General features: G+C 46.9%; 1 protein-coding gene across 6 annotated transcripts in view; it reads left to right on the top strand.

The window, feature by feature from the left end:
• Positions 1 to 23,776, top strand: part of WDR27 (WD repeat domain 27) — a 141,690-nt gene that overhangs the window by 68,718 nt on the left and 49,196 nt on the right. For all 6 annotated transcript variants that reach the window (XM_043888380.1, XM_043888379.1, XM_043888381.1 and 3 more), the window contains one exon: positions 3,926 to 4,024. In XM_043888380.1, coding sequence (XP_043744315.1) covers positions 3,926 to 4,024 — 99 coding nt within the window. The remainder of the gene's footprint in view (positions 1 to 3,925; positions 4,025 to 23,776) is intronic.

Below are 23,776 nucleotides of genomic sequence, written 5' to 3'. Positions count from 1 at the left end.
CACATGTAAACACTGAGGCACACAGATGTACACACATGTATACACATACACACATATACACACATGCACACACACAGGGATACATGTGCACACACATGCACACACACAGCAAATGCACAGATGTGCACACAGATATAAACACATATTCACACAATGCACACATGTGCACACAACCTACAGTTAGGGTGACATGATACATCAAAGCTGACACACGATATGGAACATGCAGAAGGAGGTGAAGGCTCCAGAAGACTTGCGCAGTTTATTGGCGAGGAGCTCAGATGCTGGAGTGAGGCAGCTATGGTGTCCAACCTGGTTTCAGCTCCTGCAGCTGCAAGATCTGGGAAGAGCACCCACCTCGAACTCCACTTTCCTTACCTGTAGAATTGGGACAATAATTGTATTTTTTCATAAGACTCTAGAGAGGATCTGATAGACAGAGAGCCTGATGAACTATGGGTGGAGGTTTGTGACATTGTACAGGAGACAGGGATCAAGACTATCCCCATGGAAAAGAAATGCAAAAAGGCAAAATCGTTGTCTGAGGAGGCCTTACAAATAGCTGTGAAAAGAAGAGAAGCAAAAAACAAAGGAGAAAAGGAAAGATATTCCCATTTGAATGCAGAGTTCCAACGAATAGCAAGGAGAGATAAGAAAGCCTTCCTCAGCGATCAATGCAAAGAAATACAGGAAAATAATAGAATGGGAAAGACTAGAGATCTCTTCAAGAAAATTAGAGATACCAAGGGAACATTTCATGCAAAGATGGGCTCAATAAAGGACAGAAATGGTATGGACCTAACAGAAGCAGAAGATATTAAGAAGAGGTGGCAAGAATACACAGAAGAACTGTACAAAAAAGATCTTCATGACCCATATAATCACAATGATGTGATCAGTCACATAGAGCCAGATATCCTGGAATGTGAAATCAGGTGGGCCTTAGAAAGCATCACTACAAACAAAGCTAGTGGATGTGATGGAATTCCAGTTGAGCTATTTCAAATCCTGAAAGATGATGCTGTGAAAGTGCTGCACTCAATATGCCACCATATTTGGAAAACTCAGCAGTGGCCACAGGCCTGGGAAAGGTCAGTTTTCATTCCAATCCCAAAGAAAGGCAATGCCAAAGAATGCTCAAACTACTGCACAATTGCACTCATCTCACACGCTAGTAAAGTAATGCTCAAAATTCTCCAAGCCAGGCTTCAGCAATACATGAACCATGAACTTCCAGATGTTCAAGGAAAAGGAGTACGTCAAGGCTGTATATTGTCACCCTGCTTATTTAACTTATATGCAGAGTACATCATGAGAAAAGCTGGAATCAAGATAGCTGAGAGAAATATCAATAACCTTAGATATGCAGATGACATCACCCTTATGGCAGAAAGTGAAGAGGAACTAAAGAGCCTCTTGATGAAAGTGAAAGAGGAGAGTGAAAAAGTTGGCTTAAAGCTCAACATTCAGAAAACTAAGATCATGGCATCTGGTCCCATCACTTCATGGGAAATAGATGGGAAAACAGTGGAAACAGTGTCAGAGTTTATTTTTTTTTGGGCTCCAAAATCACTGCAGATGGTGATTGCAGCCATGAAATTAAAAGATGCTTACCCCTTGGAAGGAAAGTTATGACCAACCTAGATAGCATATTAAAAAGTAGAGACATTACTTTGTCAACAAAGGTCCATCTAGTCAAGGCTATGGTTTTTCCAGTGGTCATGTATGGATGTGAGAGTTGGACTGTGAAGAAAGCTGAGTGCCGAAGAATTGATGTTTTTGAACTGTGGTGTTGGAGAAGACTCTTGAGAGTCCCTTGGACTGCAAGGAGATCCAACCAGTCTATCCTAAAGGAGATCAGTCCTGGGTGTTCATTGGAAGGACTGATGCTGAATCTGAAACTCCAATACTTTGGTCACCTCATGTGAAGAGTTGACTCACTGGAAAAGACCCTGATGCTGGGAGGGATTGGGGGCAGGAGGAGAAGGGGACAACAGAGGATGAGATGATTGGATGGCATCACCGACTCGATGGACATGAGTTTGAGTAAACTCTGGGAGTTGGTGATGGACAGGGAGGCCTGGCGTGCTGCGATTCGTGGGGTTGCAAAGAGTCAGACACGACTGAGCAACTGAACTGAACTGAGAGAGGATTGCATGAGGAAATTGATATCCAAGTTAGGTTCATTGAGTGTTTGCCTTCATCATTAATCTCGGTATCTTATAGTTGGAGATAATAGATGCGGCAGAGGCGTGGTCATTGTCGTTTCCCTTATCCACTCAATCTGAATAGCAGACAAGAGGAGAGCCCTGATTCTGAGAAGCCTGTGGAATTAATGAGAGCACCCCTCACCGTGTGGGCAAGAAACAGCAAGGATGGTTTTGAAGCATGTGTGGGGCGAGAGGGACTCTGGAGGCCCGAGCCCTTTAGGAAGGGTGTTGTCAGAAAAACTGGTCAGAAATCTCAGTGTGGACACCTGATGGCTCTGCTAGTGGCTTGCTCCCTTCATGACTGGTTTCCCCAGTAGCGTGTGAAGTGTTAGCCGTCTCACATTCTCACACCCTGGCCAGCTGCGGTTGGTGTGACAGCTGTGAAGTGTTTTGCAGATGGACGTACACTGTACACGTGTCATGGTTACTCTAGCCCTGTGGTTCTCAGAGTGGGGTCTCCCCTGGGAGCTGTGAGAAACGCATCTTCTCAAGTTGTCTTTGGGTCTCACCCCAGGAGCTACATGAGAAGTCTCAGAGTTAAGTAAACATATTCATTTCAAATAAATGCATCTTTGGGCCAGGAGGAAAAGGCAGACATTTTACTTCTCCACTTTAGTTCAGAATATATAAATCATCTATGTGTATACTTTATCATAACACCACTGTTTCAGTTCAGTTCAGTCATTCATTCATGTCTGACTCTTTGCAACCCCATAGACTGCAGCATGCCAGGCTTCCTTGTCCCATCACCAATTCCCAGAGCTTGCTCAAACTCATGTCCATCGAGTCGGTGATGCCATCCAACTATCTCATCCTCTGTCATCCCCTTCTCCTCCTGCTTTCAATCTTTCCCAGCATCAGGGTCTTTTCCAATGAGTCACTTCTTCACATCAGGTGGCCAAAGTATTGAAGTTTCAGCTTCAGCATCAGTCCTTCCACTGTTTAGCCAATGACACGATCACTTGGAAAGTCTAAATGTGAAGGACTCATTGATACATTAAAGTTGATTTTTTTTGGAGAAATGGAATCAAATTTGAGGTCTTTCTCCTGCATATGGCACTTGTCTTAATTATCAGTGGAGTTTAGATAACGCTTGTTGGCACATTTTGTTACTTAATAATTAGAATTGTTCTCCCACCCCTGGGAACCAGAGTTTATCCGTAAGATGAAGCATTCATTAGTGACTCCACACATATATCTTTTAATATAGTAATACAATTAGAGAGGAATATGTGTTTTTATTTTTCATTTCATCAACTGCTTGGAGAAAATTCTAAATGTTTGAATCGCTCCAACTCCAAGCTGATTAGTAGGAAGCAAAGTATAGACATTTCTCTCTCAAGTTTATGTAAAAGGGCAATAAAACAGATTTTCCCACTCAATTTAGGACTTCCAGAGAAGGGTGAAATAGAAAACCCTTTACTGAAAATTAATCCTCACACATGAGCATATATTTAAATCTGTTCACAGGGTTTTGTGGAGGCTCAAGGCAGAAAATAGAAAGTATGATGTAAATTCATGAAGAAGACAAACTGTCTCAGAGGGAAAAGGAAAGGCATGTTTCACGACGTTGCTTCTGTGGCTCAGGCGGTGTGTCGTCAGCTGCCCCGATGCAGCTCTGATGCTTGGTCAGCTGGGGCACTTGCTTCCGCTTTGACGATTCCTTGCAGATTATGCGAGTCTTCAACACAGCTTCTGTGCATTCTGTCTTCCAGGCGTACGTGTACGAGACCAGCTCCAGCACTTTCTCCCGCAGACTCGCAGGGCACACCAACACGGTCACCGCTGTGGCCTTCAGCCCGGCTGCCGCTCAGGTAGGTTTCCTCTGTTTCAGACAAGTCTCGTGTCACAGCTGTTGTATCTGTCAGGCTGTGTTTGGGTAGAATTTTATCATATTTAAGTTTACATGCTAGTTTTCATTGAGCGCAGGGAGATGAACTTTGAAAAGCTACCTTTACTGGGGAGGAAGAGGAATGGAGGGTTTTTCATTTTACAATGAAAGTATTTGTCATTCTGTGCCAATGGACATTTGCTTCAACAGAAATGTAGAAAAATAAGGAGATCTTCGTGGACAGGAAGATGGAAGGAGGAAAGCAAGTACAGTGAAGTAAGGAATGGATTTCGAAATTCCCCAGAAAAGAATTTGGAGGGAGAAGGAGAGCCACAAAATTTAAAGAATCTTAATTAGGAGAAAGGATTAAGATAAAGTAACATCTGTTGCAAATCAACCCAGAAAAGTGAATGATCTTGTTATTCAAATACAGAGGGAGATCAGAATCCCCAAATACTCAATTTTCATTAGTATTTAATACAGCTTACATCTTTTACTCCAGATCCCCCTCTGTTTGTGTCTCTGGTTGTCTAGTCAACACTGGCTGCCCCGTGGTGGCTCTGGTGCTGGTCAGGCCCAAGACCATGCTGGACTTGAGGGGGCAGCTGGCAGGCTCCGCAGACCTTCTGGCCGTGTTCCCGCAGTCCAGACCTCATCTAAGGGCGCATTCATGAGGACTGGCAAAGTGGGCACTAGCCTCCACATCTCCTGGTCGGGAAGGAGACAAGGACTCCCGGGGTGGTGCCAGCTTTGTTCCAGGGACGCTGCATAGCTTTGGGGGAAGCCAGGAGGCAGATCCCATGGTAGTTTTTTTTTCTTTGTAAATTAATTTTAATTGAGAGAGATATTATCCCCTTTCAAAAATTAAAGTTTTGAGTCCCTTGGAATAAGTTGCTAGATATGGTCCCAGAGTAGACTTTTTATTATTGATGTTGCTCAGGTGTCAAAGTAACACTTGTGAGTCTTTTGGAAGAAGCTTATACTTGTACTGATAAAATGATTCCAACAGTGCATGTGGCTCAGAGAAAAGGGCTCTGACAGTGATGAGGGGTCCTAGTGGCTGCCGGGGAGCGGGACCTCCACAGGGCGGCCGAGACCTGAGGGTCTGTGAGGACGCTGCTCCCTACGGTCCTGCCAGGATGTGCAGCTGAGCTGGGTGGCCAGGTCCAGTGTGGCCTGGAGGGCGGGTGGTCAGCTTTGGGTCTAGAGAAGGTGGTGTGTTTGTCTTAAGATACTTCACTGTTGAGGTGGAGATTAACTTCACAGTTAATCTATCCCGGCTGCGATGGTAGCCAAGCAAGACTGTAATTTCTAGCAAAATGATGCAGGGTATTCAAACCGGAGGTCAAAAGAAGACAGGAGAGTGAGCATGCAGGCTGCGGGGAGCGGGTCCGCGGCCCCGCAGGGAGGAAGGCGAGGAAACGTGCGAGTGAGCCGCAGAGGAGAGCCGCAGCACGTGAAGACAGAGGTGGGGGACGTTTGTTGGAACGCTCAGCGGTCACAAATACAACTGACCTCATGTCTTCAAAGGAATCTTACGTTGATATAACAGCGTCCATTTTACCTGATGTCAGTTATAAAATAATTAATGAAATACAGCATAGATGAAAGGTGACATAAAAGCCCTTTCTTACTGACAGTGGATATTTAGGGTATTAAGTAGGCATTTATTTTCCATTTTCCATTTCTGTGCCATGTGGGGTTTTTTATGGAAAATTCTGCTTTGGTCTTTCCACCTTTACAGGGTTTCATTTAACTACGTCGCTAACATTACCCAAGAAATAGAGTAGGAATACGAGAGACCTCAGACTGTTTATGCAAACAGACGGGACACAGGTGGAGGCCAGCTCCAGGTGTGGCTTAGACCCGGCGGAGGAAAAACCAGGAGCAGTGACGGGATGTGTGTGCGGGGCCGTGACCTCTGTCCTCCCTGCCTCGGGCCAGCTGGCGTCTGGGGAAAGGGGGAGTAAAGGGATGGAAATCTGGAAAATTCTTATTTTTCTTTAAGATAGTGATACTTTGATAATGGACATTTGAATTGTTCTTGATGTTATCGTGTTGATGTACATCTCTGTGTACACAGCGTTTTCTGTAACTAGGTTTATCAGGAGCAGTAGTGCTGAGTAAAATAGTGAAACTTTGAAAGGATTCTGATAAATACAGACAAACATTTTTCAAAGTGCTGCTTGCTTCCCCACCAGCATCAGTTGTTAACACTTTGATTATCTTGTTAAATTCATTATCAAGAAACAGTGTCCCGTTATTTTGATTTGAATTTCTTTGAATGTTAGGGAGACTACCCATTTTTTCATATGCTATCACGTATTCAGGTTTTTTCTTCTCATTTGTAAATTACTTGTTTTTCTCCTTCATATCTTTATCTTTTTGCTTACTGATTGTTGCAGCTTTTAATTTAAAATTGACTGTGATGATGTGTGTGCTGGCTCTCCCGGAATGCGGCTCCAACTCACTGTAGATCAGAAAGTGTTTCTTCAGTGATTATAGTTAAATATAGAGACAAGTACATATGCCTGCACTCTTAATAGACTTTCATAAGTTTAGGAATAATCAGAAAATAAGTGGTATTTAAGGTGTTTGTATGTAGAGTACATCATGAGAAACGCTGGGCTAGGTGAAGCACAACCTGGAATCAAGATTGCCGGGAGAAATATCAATAATCTCAGATATGCAGATGACACCACCCTTACGGCAGAAAGTGAAGAAGAACTAAAGAGCCTCTTGATGACAGTGAAAGAAGAGAGTGAAAAAATTGGCTTAAAGCTCAACATTCAGAAAACTAAGATCATGCAATCCGGTCCCATCACTTCATGGGAAATAGATGGGGAAACAGTGGAAACAGTGTCAGAGTTTATTTTTTGGGGCTCCAAAATCACTGCAGATGGTGACTGCAGCCAGAAAATTAAAAGAGGCTTGCTCCTTGGAAGAAAAGCTATGACCAACCTAGACAGCATATTAAAAAGCAGAGACATTACTTTGCCAACTCTGCAGTGATTTTGGAGCCCCCCAAAATAAAATTTGTCACTGTTTCCACTGTTTCCCCATCTATTTGCCATGAAGTGATGGGACCGGATGCCATGATCTTAGTTTTCTGAATGTTGAGTTTTAAGTCAACTTTTCCACTCTCCTCTTTCACTTTCATCAAGAGCCTCTTTAGTTCTTCTTCACTTTCTGCCATAAGGGTGGTGTCATCTGCATATCTGAGATTATTGATATTTCTCCCGGCAATCTTGATTCCAGCTTGTGCTTTATCCAGCCCAGCATTTTGTCCATGAGGTTGTAAAGAGTCAGACACGACTGAGCAACTGAACTGAACTGACAGTCATCATATTGATACAGTTTAGTTTATTAGATTTTTGAGAATTAAGAACTTGGGAGCATTTTGGTTTTTTATTTTCGTCATTTAAAGAAATGTAATATATTACATTTGAAAAGAATCAATAATTTTAAGAGAATTTAAATTATATTAAATCATTGACTAAGGGATTTCAATCTGTTCATCATGAGTGGAATCAACACAAATCGAAGGCCACCCTGCATGTGATGGTCAAAATCTACTCGAGTTCTACATGTGATAAATAAGATATTGAAAGACTTAAGGAAACTAGGTCTTACAATTTAAACATTAATAGGTTGGATGAAAATTTACAAATGAAAATGAGCTGCAGGTCATTTTCTTCTGCATGAGATCGCCATGGTGCATCGAGACCCCCGTTGCCGTGGTGTCCAGCACCAAGCGCCCTGTTTGCATGGCTGGTCCTTGCACATCAGTGTCTCCTCTGAGGGACTGCACTGGTGGAAGAGGCCGCAGCATGACAGAGCCTCTGCTCCCCTGCAAGTGCTGGGAAGAGGCTTTCCTGCATGAGCATCCATGGCCCTGGGCAGGGGCATCCTGCCTGCCTCCAGCCTGGATTTACACCCAAGTCAAGGGGCCACGGGCTTCCCTGGTAGCTCAGCTGGTAAAGAATCCACCTGCAATTCAGGAGACCCCCGTTCGATTCCTGGGTCGGAAAGATCCCCTGGAGGAGGGCATGGCAATCCACTCTAGTGTTCTTGCCTGGAGAATTTCATGGACAGAGGAGCCTGGTGGGCTGCAGTCCATGGGGTCACAAAGAGTGGGACACGACTGAGTGCCTGAGCACAGCGTGGGGCCATGTCCCACACAGACATGTTTGCATATTTGGGACCTGACATGAAACCACTGTGTTTACTCTCAGCTTCACTTTTTGATAAGGCTCGAAATCCTAAATGAAACAGCAAAGCATAAATATTGAACAGCACAGTTCATTCCCCGTCAGCTACTGCAGATCATCAGGAATCACAAGGAATCCTAAAATCACCCCGCCCTGTTTCTCCTCAGGAACGTGCACTATTGAGAAGTCCAGTCCTCTCTGTCTCTTAGCCATCTTGATCTTGTTTTCCTGGAAAAAAGAAAGCAGTCTTTTCCGGTCCTCTGTTCTCTCTTCGGCGCCCTGAGGATGGGTTTTCCGTGGCCTCAGGCCCACCAATTTCAGCGGGCTGGGTGCATTTGTGCTTTCTGTCTGTGCACGGCCGCCTTGTTCTCTGCGTACTGCTTCCCCTCCCTGCAATTTGTGTTGACGTCTCCTGGATCAGCCGCACCCATTGCTTGTCTTGTCTTTGTCAAGCTACCCGTTTACTGATGGAGTTGCAGCCTCACACTGACATGGGAAGCGAGGTCCTGGTCGGGAGACGGCCCTGAAGATCCAGTGGGCGCCCCGTGTCCTGCGTTTCCAAGCTGGGGGGCCTGTGCAGCTCGGGGGGGCTGCCCGGGATTTCGTCCTGCCCCGTACAGTTGCATTGTTTCAGAGGGTGGTGTGTGTTTATGCCAACATTTGTTTCTCAATCTATGTCCTTTAGTCTTGTGGTTACAGGAAAATATCTTCCAGATTTTTGCAGTCGAATGTCTGTGGCTGATGCTTTTTTGTGATGTTATAATTTTCATTTTTGGTTGGAGAGTGTTGGGGGGGCCCCATTTGGGGTTCTGAGCTGATTCCATTTTATTCCATTTTTATTTCTGTGCCGACTTCCAGAAGTCACCGTAGAAATAAAACTATATATTTAGGAAGAGCTTAGGACAGCTCCTGTGATAATTAATTTTATGTCCTCATGGCTGGGGAGGGAGGCCGGGCGCCTGGCGAAACACTGTTTCTGTGCCTGTCTGGGAGGGTCTCCAAGGAGCAGGGCTTCTCTGGTGCTGGTGAACTGTGGAAGGACTGCCCTCCCACAGTGGGGGCCTCACCCCACTGCCGAGGGCCTGGAACCGCGCACGGTGGAAGGAAGGGTGAATTCCTCCCTTCGCTTAAGCAGGGCGTCCGTGTCCTCCTGCCTCAGACATCAGCCCCCTGGCCCTCAGGCTGGACTGAGCGGCCCCTCCAGCCATCCTGGATCTCTCAGCCTCCATCTCCACGTGGGCCACCTCCTGGAATAAATCTCATTATAACGTGTCCTCATCTGTCCTGCTGGTTCTGTTTCTCTGTAGAACCTAGCACATCTCCTTATTCCTAATTGTTACTCTGAAGCTCACATGCTGTTGGTACTGGGATAGAAACCTGCCCTGTCCTCCCACAGAGACAGTCTTGTCAGGGTGCACTGGGCCGTAGTTCCTGCACCTGGACTTCTTGTCTTGTAGGGACATGCATTTGAATGGTTCCTCAGGTCCCTGTCCCAAAACATGCACAACTGTCCACTTGCAGCCAGACTCACATCCCCGGTCCCTTCACAGTGATGCTGGGAGCCCCTGGCAGTGCTGATGTTTCCAGATGCCCCTGGGCTGCAGAGCTGCCCAATCCGAGCCCACCAGTGTGAAGCCCTGTCCCAGCCTCTCCCAGTTCCCCCGGTTCCTGCTCTGTCCGGGGGCTGGGAAGGAGTCCAGCAATTGCCTCATGTCCATGCCGACTGCCTCCCCTCTGGGCCACTGTGGGCCTTTTTTAAAGATTCGCAGTAAGACCAAGTATATTCAATATTATTTTGTCATTGGAGCTCCCAGTATTGAATGTCCACACTGTTAGCACACAGACTGTGGCTGAGATGTTTCTCCTAAACTCTCCAAACGGAAATCTGATGACCTTTTTTTAAAGAAAGCATTTCTTCCAGTTTCATTTTGCTTCTTATATGCCACTCTCTAAAGAGGGAAGAGGCAGGAGGAAGGTGTTAGGACAAGGACCAGCTGGCAAATCTTGTAACAGTGATATTTATCAACTGCTTTTTAAAAAATTATTGAAGTATAGTTGATTTGGGGCTTCCCTGGGGCTTCAGCTGGTAAAGAATCTGCCTGCAATGCAGGAGACCCTGGTTTGATTCCTGGGTCAAGAAGATCCCCTGGAGAAAGGGATAGGCTACCTGCTCCAGTATTCTTGGGTTTCCCTTGTGGCTCAGATGGTAAAGAATCCTCCTGCAATGTGGAGGACCTGGGGTCAATCCCTGGGTTAGGAAGATCCCATGGAGGAGGGCATGGCAACCCACTCCAGTATTCTTGCCTGGAGAATCCCCATGGACAGAGATACCTGGCGGGCTACAGTCCATGGGGTCACAAACAGTCAGACACGACTGAGCGACTGAATTGAACTGAGACTGCAGCACGCCAGGCCTCCCTGTCCTTCACTATCTCCTGGAGTCTGCTCAAACTCATGTCCATTGAGTCGGTGATGCCATCCAACCATCTCATCCTCTGTCGTCCTCTTCTCTTCCCACCTTCAATCTTTCCCAGCATCAGGGTCTTCCCCAATAAGTCAGTTCTTCTCATCAGGTGGCCAAAATATTGGAACTTCAGCTTCAGAATCAGTCCTTCCAATGAATATTCAGGGTTGATTTCCTTTAGGATTGACTGGTTTCATTTCCTTGCAGTCCAAGGGGCTCTCAAGAGTCTTCTCCAACACCACAGTTCAAAAGCATCAATTATTTGGTGCTCAGTCTTCTTTATGGTTCAACTCTCACATCTGTACATGCCTACTGGGAAAACCATAGCTTTGACCGTATGGACCTGTGCCTGCAAAGTAATGTCTGTGCTTTTTAATATGCTGTCTAGGTTGGTCATCGCTTTTCTTCCAAGGTGCAAGCGTCTTTTAATTTCATGGCTGCAGTCACTGTCTGCAATGATTTTGGAGCCCTAGAAAATAAAATCTGTCACTGTTTCCACTTTTCCCCCATCTGTATGTCATGAAATGATAGGACAGGATGCCATGATCTTAGTTAATCTTAGTTTTTAGAATGTTGAGTTTCAAGCCAGCTTTTTAACTCTCCTCTTTCACCCTCATCAATAAGCTGTTTATTTCCTGCTCGCTTCAGTTATACAGATATGTATTTTCATTCTTTTTCAGACTCTTCTCTCATGTGGGTGAGCGCAGAGTATTGAGCAGAGTTCCTGTGCCGTACGGCAGGTCCTCGTTGGTTATCCGTTTTACATCAGGTCGTGTGTGCGTCTGTTCATCCCAAGCTCCTGATTTACCTTCCTCCCCCGCAACTGCTTGTTAAGCGCCAGGCTCTGAGCTGGACACTTGGTTGGCTCCAGGAGGGGATCTAAAGTCCCAGGAGAGTGAGCGGTGAGAGTGTTGTATTTCTGTTTTTTCTCTGTGAGGACCTTGGGTGCAGACGTCGCGTGCCTTGTGTGATAATCGCGCTACAGTACAGCCATTTGACGTAAACTCGGCGAGGCTGGGGCTTGCAGTCGAGGCCTCCTCAGGGCGTGCTCACTCTCTGGGCCGTGTGTACCTGTCTCGTCGCCTGAGTGGGGAGGGGGGCCCCAGGCGGAGCTCCGCCCCCAGGACGTGACGCGTGCGTGACGCGTGCGTGGTGCGCGCGTGAGGTTCCCCTCCTGGAGGTTCAAAAGTCACAGCGGCCTCGGTGAAAAGTTATCAGCCTTCCCGGTCAAAATAGTCCTGTTTTTCTTCGAATGCAGCGGCATGTTTCGGGGGCAAGAACACCGTGAAGGTCTTGTCTGGGTCCAGGCGGACAGACACCAGCTCTCCTTGGCTTTGTGGGGTGCGGGGGCTGCCGGCCTGCGGGTGACTTGACCCCTGTCCTCCTCTGGGGCCCTCACGCTGGAGAATTATCGTTAAGGGCCTCACCACTGACTCTTGGAATTAACCCGAGGATTTCCAGAAATCAAGAACAGGGCTTTGGTAAGTGGTGCTATTGTGTGTTCACCACAAATGCTTCTTTCTTTGTTACATAACTGACCAAAGGCTTCTTTCTGATACATAATCGTTCACAGACAAAACCTGAGCCATTGGAGACACTTAATAATGAAAAGTAAGAATTGGACTTATAAAGTCAGTTAATGAGAAACTGGTGCCTGGTGTATAAAACCCCTTTCTTAGGACTCAGCTTTTTAGCAGCGGGCAGATCCCAGGCGGAAAGAGGGTCTCTGGGTGCCCCCAGCCCCGCTGGCATCCCCGTGGTGGGCAGGTCCACATCCGAAGCAGCAGGGGTAAGGGAGGAAGGCAGCCCCCACGTGCATCCCGGGCGCTTGACGTCTGGGGAGGGGTGTTCTTGGTGGGTGGGACTTCATGATCTTCTTAAAATATCAGCCAAGTCATACATCAGGGCAGGCAACATTCTGTCTTACCTGGAATAGAGAGTCAATTTCCCGGGGTGTTTCTAGTTTTGAATATTTTGGAGAACTAATATTAATATTCAGTCTTCTGACTTGATTTAGGATAAAACTTCATCTTGTTTTAAAATTTTACCAAAGAAGGTTAGGCTCTGCATTTAGCAATTGGCCTGAAAGTCCAAGCAAAGACACATAAAATAGAACTAACGTCACGTCCTGCGTTTCACCATCAGTTAGCTGCCAGTGGGCAAGGTACCTCAGTCCAAATGTAGCCATTCAAGTAACGTGAGGGTCCCTCTCCCAGACCTCAGTCTTCTGAAACCTCAGAGGGTACAGTGAACCTGGCTGACACGTTGGCTGTAATTTTTCTAAGTGTAGTGACTCTCCAGGATCGTGCCTTCCGGCAAAGCAGCATCCCGGAGAATGGGTCTCTGTTTTTTTTTTTTTTTTGAGTGTGGGTTTCAACAGACTGCTGTGCTTCCTATGTGTGACTTTAGTCAGGAAGTACCCAGACCTGCCAGGTTCGAGGTGGGAGTGGGGACTCTGCTGTGACTCGAGAGGCTCTGAGCTCGTCCATGGGCGTGGACAGCGGCGGACGGTGTGTGTCCTCCAGCCTGTCGGGCGCCTGGGTGTCCACGGCCTTGGCTCTGAGCAGTGGCCTTGTGCTGCTGACTTAAGTGACACCAGGTGTATCTGTTCATTTACTGGAACTATTTCAAGAGCTCACCGGATGTCAGCAGTGCCCAAGCCCGGCTAGCACACAGGTCGAAGCCAGGTGTCAACAGGCTGGGAGGCAGGGGCCAGAGAACTTTCCGGAAGCTGGGAGGGTCTGGTCAAGGCCTTGCACCAGCCGGGTGGGTTCCAGCCGAGCCCTCCTGCTGCAGTCAGACAGAAGCAGGCATGCAGCTGCCTGGACTGCGCCTGACAGTGTTTCCCTTGCCGTGGGCGGCGTGGCCCGAGCCGGCAGGGGGCTGCCACCTGCCGTGTGGGTGTCGGGCACCTGGGGGGGGGCGTCACCCCCAAAGGGTGATGCAGTGAGGCCGGAAGGGCCTCCTGGGGTCAAAAGAACAGTCCTCACAAGGGACGCTGCCCTCAGGTCGGGAAGGTTAACTCATGTCGTGTAGATGCACTTTGGGTGCCCGCCTGGCTCTTCTGAGAAGCCCCAGAAATGCTGACCCTCCCTTTTAAAGCTCCCTGCAGCCCTCCTGCCATCAGGATCAGAAAGTCAAGGCAGCCTGTGAACTTGGGAAATAAGTTTTATTATTTTCACAGTTTGCATTTTAACTTTTAAAATAAGCAAGAGAATTCTATTTTGATTAACCCTAGTCTTTAAAAATTATGTTGGCAGAGAAAAGACTTTTGCTGCCATGTCAGTTTGAACCGTTACTCCTGTGTCTTTGTCTCTTGTGAGAAAACGGAGCCTCACAGACTCTTGCTCTTGATTACAACATGTAGACAAAAATGAAGGTCAGTACTGAACAGGAAGCACCCTGTGGTTGGAGACGGATTGAGGTCAGCAGGGGTTGTCGAGGCCAGTTTAGTCTGACCAGGGCCACTGAGCCCGAGAGGCCGGGGTCGCTTTTCATCAGAAATGCTGGCTCCTGTCAGACCTGGACCACCGCAACTGCTCGCTCAGGGTTTCACTGTCACTTTCAACTTCTTCCTTTTTTGAAAATGGGCTCCTTTTCCTCCTTGAGTGAGTGATTCTCCACACTGGATGTTCACTCATTGCAGGAGCAATGAGCCGATTCAGTCAAAGTCTAGTCCGTGTTGTGGGAGTCCTGGGGGTGCTGGGGGCCAGGAGGTGTGAGACTCTCAGGGCGGAGCCTGCCTTCTCAGGCAGGTTTCTCAGGGGCCGCCGTAGGTCCATCTTTCTCAGTCCACAGGCAGCCTCTGAGTGCAGCGTTCCTTTCCTCATCTTGAGCCTCCGTGTCTGGGCTTCTGCAAATGCCCGGCTCTTCTCCTTTAGGCCCACGTTCCGCTTCCAGCTCTACGTTACACCTCCAGGCTGGGTGCTCCTCGTTACAGGGCCTGCCTGGTGGGTCCTCCCTTGTTTGACTGTCTGACCGCACCCACTGGCAGCCTGTGTCCTGGGTCTCCACCCCCACCTCGTCTACTTGCTGTTGAACATAACCCAACCAGTTATCGCATCACTTGTGATTTTCCCTCCACCCGTCCCCTCTGCCCCCCTCTCACTTGTAGCAGGTTTTACAGACACTTCTTACCCACCTTCCCCTCACCTGGTCTTCCATTCTGCAGCAGATCCCACCCCACCCCTGACCCTAACTCCCCCACCCCCGACCCTCAACCCCCTTTAGTCACAGCCTTCCTCCCCCTGGACTGTGAGAGCCCTGTGCCAAGACATAACAGGAGCGCAACTCCGGGTTTCCCCGATGGTCCTGCCATATGCCTGCTGCCCCGAGAGTCAGAGCTCTTCATGTTCAGAAGGGCCCCAGTGTCGGAGCTCAGGGCCATAAGTCCCCTCCTTGCACTGCTTCTTAGTAGCATCCTCCTGATTTTTTCAGTTACTTATTTTAATTGGAGGATAAACAGACATTTCTCCAAAGAAGACATACAGATGGCTAATAAACACATGTAAAGATGCTCAACATCACGATGAGTTACCATCCCACATTGGTCAGAATGGCAATCATCAAAAAGTCTACAAACAATAAATGCTGGAGAGGGTATGGAGAAAACGAACTCCCCCTGATTTTGATGTCACCTTTTCATGTTCATTTAGTCCAGAAGACCTCCAAATTTCCCTTTTGGTTTCTTTGCTGGTTCTTCACTGGGTTATCTAAAAGTGTGTTCTGCTTGCAAACCCTTGGGAACTTTTCCCCAAAATCTTTATTGATTTCTGATTTAATTCCACTTGGTTACAACACATTTTTTGCATGATTTGAATTTAATGAACTTTGTTTCATGTTCTGTGTTCACTTGAAAAGAATGTGTAGTCTGGAGCCTTCTATAAGTATGAACTAAGACAAATGGGCAAAAGCATTCTTCAGATCGTCTTTATCCATAATAATTATCTACATGTTCTATCAATACTGAAAGTGGCATTGAAAAGTCTGACTATGATCCTGAGTAAGGGACTCTTCTCTGAGGACCTTCCACTAAGAGACTCTCTTTCCTTATAATTCTGTCAGCTTTTGCTTTATGTGTTTTGAAGTGCCTGTATTACGTTTAGGATTGTTATGTTGTTTTGGTGGTTAGATCCCTTTACTTTTATGAAATGGTGTCTTTTTATTTCCTTTGAAATGTACTTGATATTAATATGGCCACTCCAGCTTTTTGATTGGCCTTATAATAGTATATCTTCATTTTTTTCTTCAACCTGCTTGGTCTTTATATTGAAAGTATGTTTCTTACAAGTGGTACTCAGCTTTGTCCTACTCTTGTCCAGTCTGATGTTCTCTGTTGTTTAATTGGTATATTTAGGCCATTCGCATTTAGTGTGATGATCGACATGACCCCGTTTAAGACCTCACTTTGTCTGTCTGTCTCCTGCTTGTCCGTGTGCTGTATTTCTTTTTCTGTCTTCTTTTGGCTCAGTTGGATTTTTTTTGTACTGCTGTTTTGTGACTTTTTCTGGATTCTAGCTATCGCATGCTATTTTAGCAATCTGAAGTTGCTTGAAGTTTTGAAGTGTATAATTTATGGCAGCACGTCTTCAGGTTATATTATCCCACTTAATCTATGAAAACTGAAAGTGTTAGTCACTCAGTCATGTCCAACTCTTTGTGACTGCATGACTGTAGCTCACCAGGCTCCTCTGTCCATGGGGTTCTCCAGGCAAGAATATTGGAGTGGGTTAACACTCCCTTTTCCAGGGGATCTTCCTGACCTGGGAATCGAACCTGAGTCTCATGCATTGCAGGTGAATTCTTTACCGTCTGAGACACCAGGGAAGCCTTTTATCTGTAGTAAAAACCTTGTAGATATATGTAAGTGCATCTCTGTTTCTCCTCTCCAGGTCTTTAATCTCTGATAATGATGTGTTTTACTTTTCAATATGCTATAAATTCACATTATATTATTATAAGTTTTGTTCAAACATTATCTTTAAGCAGATTTAAACCATAGCAGTGAAATCTTATATATTTGCCATGCAGTTCACTAAACCTCTTGAGACTTGATTTTCTTATCTCTAAAATTGGGTTGTTGAATTATATAATCTCTGTGATTCTAGAGCAGCTAAAAGGGTTGTTACAGTGTTGAATTCTGTGTGCAGGTGCACATGTGTGTATGGTGTTTTTAAATATTATCTTTATTTTTTTAATTATTTTTTTCCATGTGGCATGTGGGATCTTGTTCCCTGACCAGGAATTGAACCCATGCCTCCTGCAGTGGAATTGTGGAGTCTTAGCCACTGGACCACCAGGGAATTCCCTGTGTGTTTTTCCTTTTGTATCTATGTAGATATATATTCTTTACCTTCTTTACTTTATATCCCCATATAATTATATACATTACATAGTGAACTGATCTTAACGATTACTGTCTGTACCGGATAGGTCCCTGAGGAATGTAGGGGTCCGTTGACCAAGGTCTGACACCTAACGTGTGGCAGAGCCGGTACTGAGCCTGTCTTTGTCTGGATTCAAACCCAAGAGGCACCAACTCTCACTTTTGGTTTTGCCTCTGATGCCTCTTGAGTTTTCTGTCAAGTAGCTGCCAGCCTCCGTGTGTGCTGTGTTAAGTGAGTCCCATTTAGGGTTTCTCTTCCTGGCCACATACCCAAGCCTAATTTCTTATTTGTAGCCAAAGACAAAATGGTTTGAGTTCAATTTAGAAATTTTCTTATGTTCATTAGATATTAATATGTACTATGTAATATCACTATTCTAAGTGATATTTATTAATAATATTTATTTATTTGATTATCATATCCTGGATAAGTGGATACTTAATTATCCTCATACTACAGATGGGGAAACTGAGGCATGAAGAAGTTAGCGTACTTGAACAAACCCATGTGGTTGGCGAGTAGTTATGCTAAGGTTTGTTTTCCATCCAGCTGACTTCAGGTCCCACCTTCTGGAGCACTGTGCCCACACTGCACACCCAAGGAGCCGTGTAAGAACAGGAGAGGGGTCCTAAGTGCCCTGTGAGTGTGGGAAGGCTCCCAGGAGAAACGGGGTCTGAAACGCACAGGACGAGACGGGAGACCACCTCTTGCTCACAGAGACCTGTGGGCCAGCAGCGTGTTCTCCATTGTAGATTCGCTGACCAGAGATGAATTCTGCATCAAGATTGCGAAAGAGCTGCTTGGCCTGTTTCCATGTTGTGAGAGGCACTACACATCCCGTGAACGTGGCATTAATGCTGTTTGCTCTCAGACGTCCAGTGCTTTCAAACGTGTGTTTTCACATGCAGTGCTCTGGTTCTGAAGAGTGTTTTATTCCCAGATACTTCCTGACTTTCTCATCATGCCCACATCATAAAAGTTAATTTCACTTCTAAAAAATCTACAGTATCTCCCTTTTGGAAAATGTTCTGCAGATCTTAGCAAAGTCAACAGCCAAACCATAAATTTAAATGTAGTGCAGACTTGAGGAGTAGGAAGCCTGCTACTGTCACGTAATTTATTTTAATATTCAAGCAATTTCCTATGATGGCCAGAAAAAGGACCACAAATTGATCTTTCACTGTAGCATAAGCATAACCTGTCCAGATGATTATTTACGAAGATGAAACAAATAAGGTGTTGACCTCAAGGTTTCTGACAGAATTTCTTCAACAGAAGAGGAAGGAAACTGAACTTCTGAAACTGGTAGGAGCCATTGTTTGTGCTGGAAACCACCCGGGTGGGTGAGGCTATAACGGCCACATGGAGAGGGCGCCGTGTTCCCCAGCACGAGACAGGGTTTCCAGTTTGAACCGTTCATAGCAGAGTTTATTCCGGGGCTCAAGTTGCCAACGTCAGTCAACTGAAGTCTGTTTTGCTATAGATTTATGGCTCTTGTGCTCTGGAGAGGTGTGGAATCTATTTTAGCTCAGCAGCAGGAACTCGGGTTGGAGAGTCATGCACAGTACACTAGGTGTACTTTCATCAAAGTCTCCTGGCGTGTTGCTAAGAAAGTGGGGATGTCTGTGCCCTGTCCCACGCGTGCTGTTTGCATAGGTCCATCAAGAGACTGGACATTTGAATCTCCCACTGGAGCATCAGGATGGGTGTCAGAGCCTGCTCTGGGAGCGTCTATGTTAAGTGACCTAGACGGCGGTACACAGGCTGACTCCACATGCACTGTCCTCCTGGGGGCCTGCCAGCACTTGGCTGGCCAAACTCGAGGTTTCAACCCCTGCCTTCTACCCACTTTTCTAGGAAGGCCCACATCCATCACTCAGTAGCAAGGGCCCACTGGAACCTGAACCCGGGGCTGATGCTGCGCCTCAGTGGTCTAGATGCTCCATCTACAACCTGGCCAGAGACAGCACAGGCGTCATTACCTGTGTGAAATCAGTACCGCCCCAGGCCACGGTGGACAGACCTGATTAAAAAAAGCAGAGAGAAAGTTCTAACCACAGGTATGCTCCCAGATAACTGGTTAGCAGACCTAAAACAGAGTTCTTCAGTGAGGAAGGCGTTTGATGTCCAGAAGCCATTGCTAATTTGTAGGAAATGGCAAGTCCAGAAAAATGTTGGATTTACACCAATTTCTGATGAAACGCAGGTCACACTTGCTAGTTTGAACCCAGAAAGCACTAAATCATGTGGGGAAATATGATGACATAATTTACTCAGTACTCACAGTTTTAAGAAATCATGAAATACTATAAAGTTAGAAGGGTTTTTATATTAAGGTTTCTGGGAGCACTGAAAAGACATCTGTACATTTTACACCATAGTCTCCTGTTGGTGGTTCTATGAACTTTTGCTGTTAGTGTTTTTGCTGCAAGCATTTTGCATACCTAATTGACTATAAGGCAATTTTGCCATAAAAGATTAAATAACCAAAAATTAAAAGTTACATTTAAAAGCACATAATGTGAAATGAATAACAAAAAATAAAAGTTTTTATTGTGAAATACAAAATATTTGAATAATTTAAAATGCATGTAGAGTTATGGCAATCATGTATAAATGACGGATTTTATTTTGTGGGTTGCCTTCCAAGTCTTTCCTTTGTAGTATTTTATACTTTTTTTTACTTGTTGATTCATTCATCTTCTCATTCAGCATTGCACTTTTTCTTCTTTTGCTAATATTCTCTCTTTGCTAGGAGGGATGTCGGTTTCCTAGGCCCGGGACGTGGTCTGTACCCGAGCGCTGCCGTGCGCTGTTGGCTCACTCTCGCTGTCACACGTCCCCGTGACAGCTCTGCCCCTTCGGGTCCCCGGCGGGCTCGCAGAGCGGCATGCATCCCCGTGACAGCCCTGCTCCCTCGGGTCCCCGGCGGGCTCGCAGAGCGGCGTGCATCCCCGTGACAGCCCTGCCCCTTCGGGTCCCCGGCGGGCTCGCAGAGCTGCGTGCATCCCCGTGACAGCTCTGCCCCTTCGGGTCCCCGGCAGGCTTGCAGAGCGAGGTGTTGTCATTTTCTGGTAGAGGATGCACTGTGGCTCTGCACTCTCACTCCTGGTAATCTTGCTCCCCCGTCTTCTCTCCGGCTGACGTGTGTGGTGATCGTCCAGTCTCAGGGCTGCCCCGCCTGTTTGTCACGGTGCAGACCGTTATGAGGGCTTTGGCTTGTGTCGTGTGGAAACAAGGCAGTGTGTCGATGGAGAAGCGAAACAGAGAGTCAGACAGACGGCCACCAGCACTTTAATCTCTCCTGCATGTTGGGTTTGTGGCCAGTTAGTCACGCACTGAAAATGCTGTGGCAAAGGTGCTTGTGGCAAAAGTTCTGGGCATGTCTGATAACATGTCTGAAATGTCTGACTGCATGTGGCTCCATTATAAAACTGAAGGCTCAATATTATTCTGGAAAATGCTCACTATAACGCTGTAATTGACCTTAGGTGACCTCACGGTCACCATTTTGCTTAACTGCTGCATAATTTTCCCTGTAGGATTTTGGTGAAAAAGCATAAATGAAACTGTAAATGTAAGTCCTTGGCACAACTTCCAGGATGTTGTCCCACAAGGTCTCAGCCGGCCCGCTTACCGGCTCTGTCACCCGCACCGTTCACGGGGGTCCCGTGCCGGTCCCGCATCACTGCTGCCCTCAGTGTGATCCTGTCAGACCCCTGCTCAGCTTGGGGCCTCGACGCTGTCTTCTCTGACCTTCCCCTAAAATAAAGTCAGCTTCAGATCTTGCCCTTTTAATAACAGCTTCAGATCCTGATGTAAAGAGCACACTGGAGAAGGAAATGGCAACCCACTACAGTATCCTTGCTGGGGAACCCCATGGACAGAGGAGCCCGGTGGGCTACTGTCCGTGGGGTCAAAGAGTCGGACATGATGAGCGGCTGAACACAGCACAACAGTGAACGGCTCATGGAGTGTTACATTCCTAAATTCTCAGAGTCGGACATGATGAGCGGCTGAACACAGCACAACAGTGAACGGCTCACGGAGTGTTACATTCTGAAATCATCAGTTTAGCGTCAGCTTCTCCAATGGAATCTGCGTTCCTCGGGAGGATGGTTTTTCTTCTTCACTTTCATTATTATACCTGAGAGACAGACCTGTCACCAGCAGAGCAGAAGCTCAGTGTCTCTTGGGGAGTGAATCATGGGTGTGTACGTGCGTGTGTGTACATGTGTGTGTTCATGTGTGTGTGCACGCACGTGCATGTCACGATTCCGTCATCACTGCTGACTGCTGTGCTCACTTGCCCCCACGTGGGCGAGGAATCACAGTCTTCCCTGAGGGCGATTCCCTCCTGTGGGGGCAGAGGCACACACATGAGACCCAGGGTCCAAGACACAGCTGTGCTCTGGTCTGCTCGGCAAGCATTTAAAGTGATGGATCAGCAGAAACACAGAGTGAGTTTATGTGTAAAATGTAGACTTTCGTACAACCCCAAACCGGCTTAGAAAGAGGGGCCCCTTCCAGTGTTGCCTATGAATCCATCGAAGGCCGCTGGTCCTGCCGCCCCGGAGTGAGATGGCAAAGGGGCTACACACGGAACGTCTGTTTTGTGGCTTCAGAAGTTGGAGATCTGGGAGCCTAAGTTGTTTATTTTTGTCTCAGGATCCACTGCGTTGGTATTTTTGTTTGTTCACACCTGTGCTGGTTCAGATCTAAGCCTGTGCTTTCCAGGAATGACACGCAGGAACACGAGAGGGGTAAACAGGGCCTCTGGTCTCAGCAGGTCGGGGGCGTTCTGCCCTCCCCCGCGGGTGCAGCTCTTCCCCGCGGCTCTGGAGCGGAGGGGGACCTTGGTTACTGGACCCCCGGCCTGCACAGCCGTCAGCTTTTCCATCGGGAGGCTGTGTGCCTCTGTGCCCAGCTGCCATGCCGTCCTGCCAAGCCACTAAGTTCTTCCAGATCTCGAGGCTGAGGGGACTGCGGGCCTACAGTTCTCAGCTTGGAAACACAGTTCGGAATCAAGTTTCCATAGTTGCCTTAAATTGGAAGGCACCTCCCATGCGGTTTGGTTCTTACTTTGCTGGTTCAGATGATTACGACTTGTTTGTTAGTCTGTTTGCTCATGGTCCATTTTAGCAGAGCTAGAATAGTTGTACTTTAGAGCTAGAAGTAACTTGAGAGATCATAGAGAACACTCTCCTTATTTTACATTTTTGATAAAATACACCCCACCCCCAGAGAGGAGTCGGGCCACGGGGCTCCCGGGCACAGCCTTGGTGTGGAACCTGGGCTGCAGCTCCGCTGTGTTCCCCTCCCCGGTCCTAACCCAGCCCTGGCACGCTAGCAGGGACAGCCCTGGTTTGTGCTCCATGTTCATGGGAATAGCTCTAAGAGCGATTTCTTCTAGGAGGACTGACCTTGAGAATCATCCTTATGGTTCCATAGCAAGTTATCATGTTCACATAAAATATTTATTCAGCCTTCAAAGTCATCCTAAAAGGTGTCATCATTTCTTACAGAAAAACAAACAAGGGAGGTTGAGTTGGACCCAGGGTCACACAGGCTGCTGAGAGAGGGTTCTGAAGAGAAATCCTGCTTCCACAACCAGAAACTCTCCACAACAGCCTAGCGGTCCCTTTTCTCCTGCCTTTCTGACTTATTATATTTACTCATCCTTTTGTGACTGTTCGCTCCTAATGTTTTTGAATACTCGTGTTTTATTAAAACAGCAAGCGTTTTCTATTGACTGTAAGCTTCATTAGCACAGGTAAGGTGAGGGGTCTTCTGTGGCTCGTCGCCAGCCTGCGAGGTGTGACTGTAACACCGCGTGAGCTGGTGCATGTGGTATATCTTCCGGATGCACACTGCTATAGCCCGAGCTCGTGCCATAAGATTAATTCCTAATTTCTATTCTAAGGTGCATTATAAAGATTCAATGAAAGTTTGACACCAGCACTTCCTTCTGACATTTGTACAAGAAAGAGAAGAAGGGCTTACTTGGTCTGCTGGAGACAGAACGTCACAGGAGGTGGAGGTGGGGTGGGGGCACAGACCCGCCAGGAGGGGGAGGTGGGGTGGGGGGCGCACAGACGCATGTAGGCAGTGGAGGCGGGGTGTCTGCCCTCTGACTGAGTAATGAAGGGGAGGATTAGAACCTTGTGGGCCCCTGTGGTTTAGATGTTTGCTGTCCTGGTTTGTTCCTGATGAAATAACCTCACGCAGTAAAGTGGGTCCTCATGCACCTTCCACAACAGTGTGAAGGGCCACGCCGGCCCGGGCGCGGCTGGGATTTCCCATTTCCCCCACTGTTTTATTTTGCCTAGAATTGTCTAGTATGCGCCCTGTTTAACTTGTCCCCACATAAAAACAGTGGAGACTGTGTGCAAACGTGAAGAGACTTGTTAGCGTCCTGTCTTCCTCCAGTGGCCAGTGGGGCAGAGGCTCAGGGGCGGCGGCCACTCGGCTTTGCGCTCACCTGAAAGTTTACCTTCTGTAAATGTTTCAGTGAGCACCTAAACCAGTCACTTACATGAAACAGAGTCTCCTCCAATCAGTTTAGAAAGTTACCAAGAATATCTAGGAAAGGGGATAGATGGGTGTGTGTAATACTGACTCCCTTGCTGTATGCCTGAAACTAACACAACACCATGAATAAGCAACCTGCCAAT

This window comes from Cervus elaphus, chromosome 26 (genome assembly GCF_910594005.1).
Source record: "Cervus elaphus chromosome 26, mCerEla1.1, whole genome shotgun sequence".
Lineage (NCBI taxonomy): Eukaryota > Metazoa > Chordata > Mammalia > Artiodactyla > Cervidae > Cervus > Cervus elaphus.
Note: the sequence above shows the minus strand (reverse complement) of the source record. Positions and strands in the feature narration are given on the sequence as shown.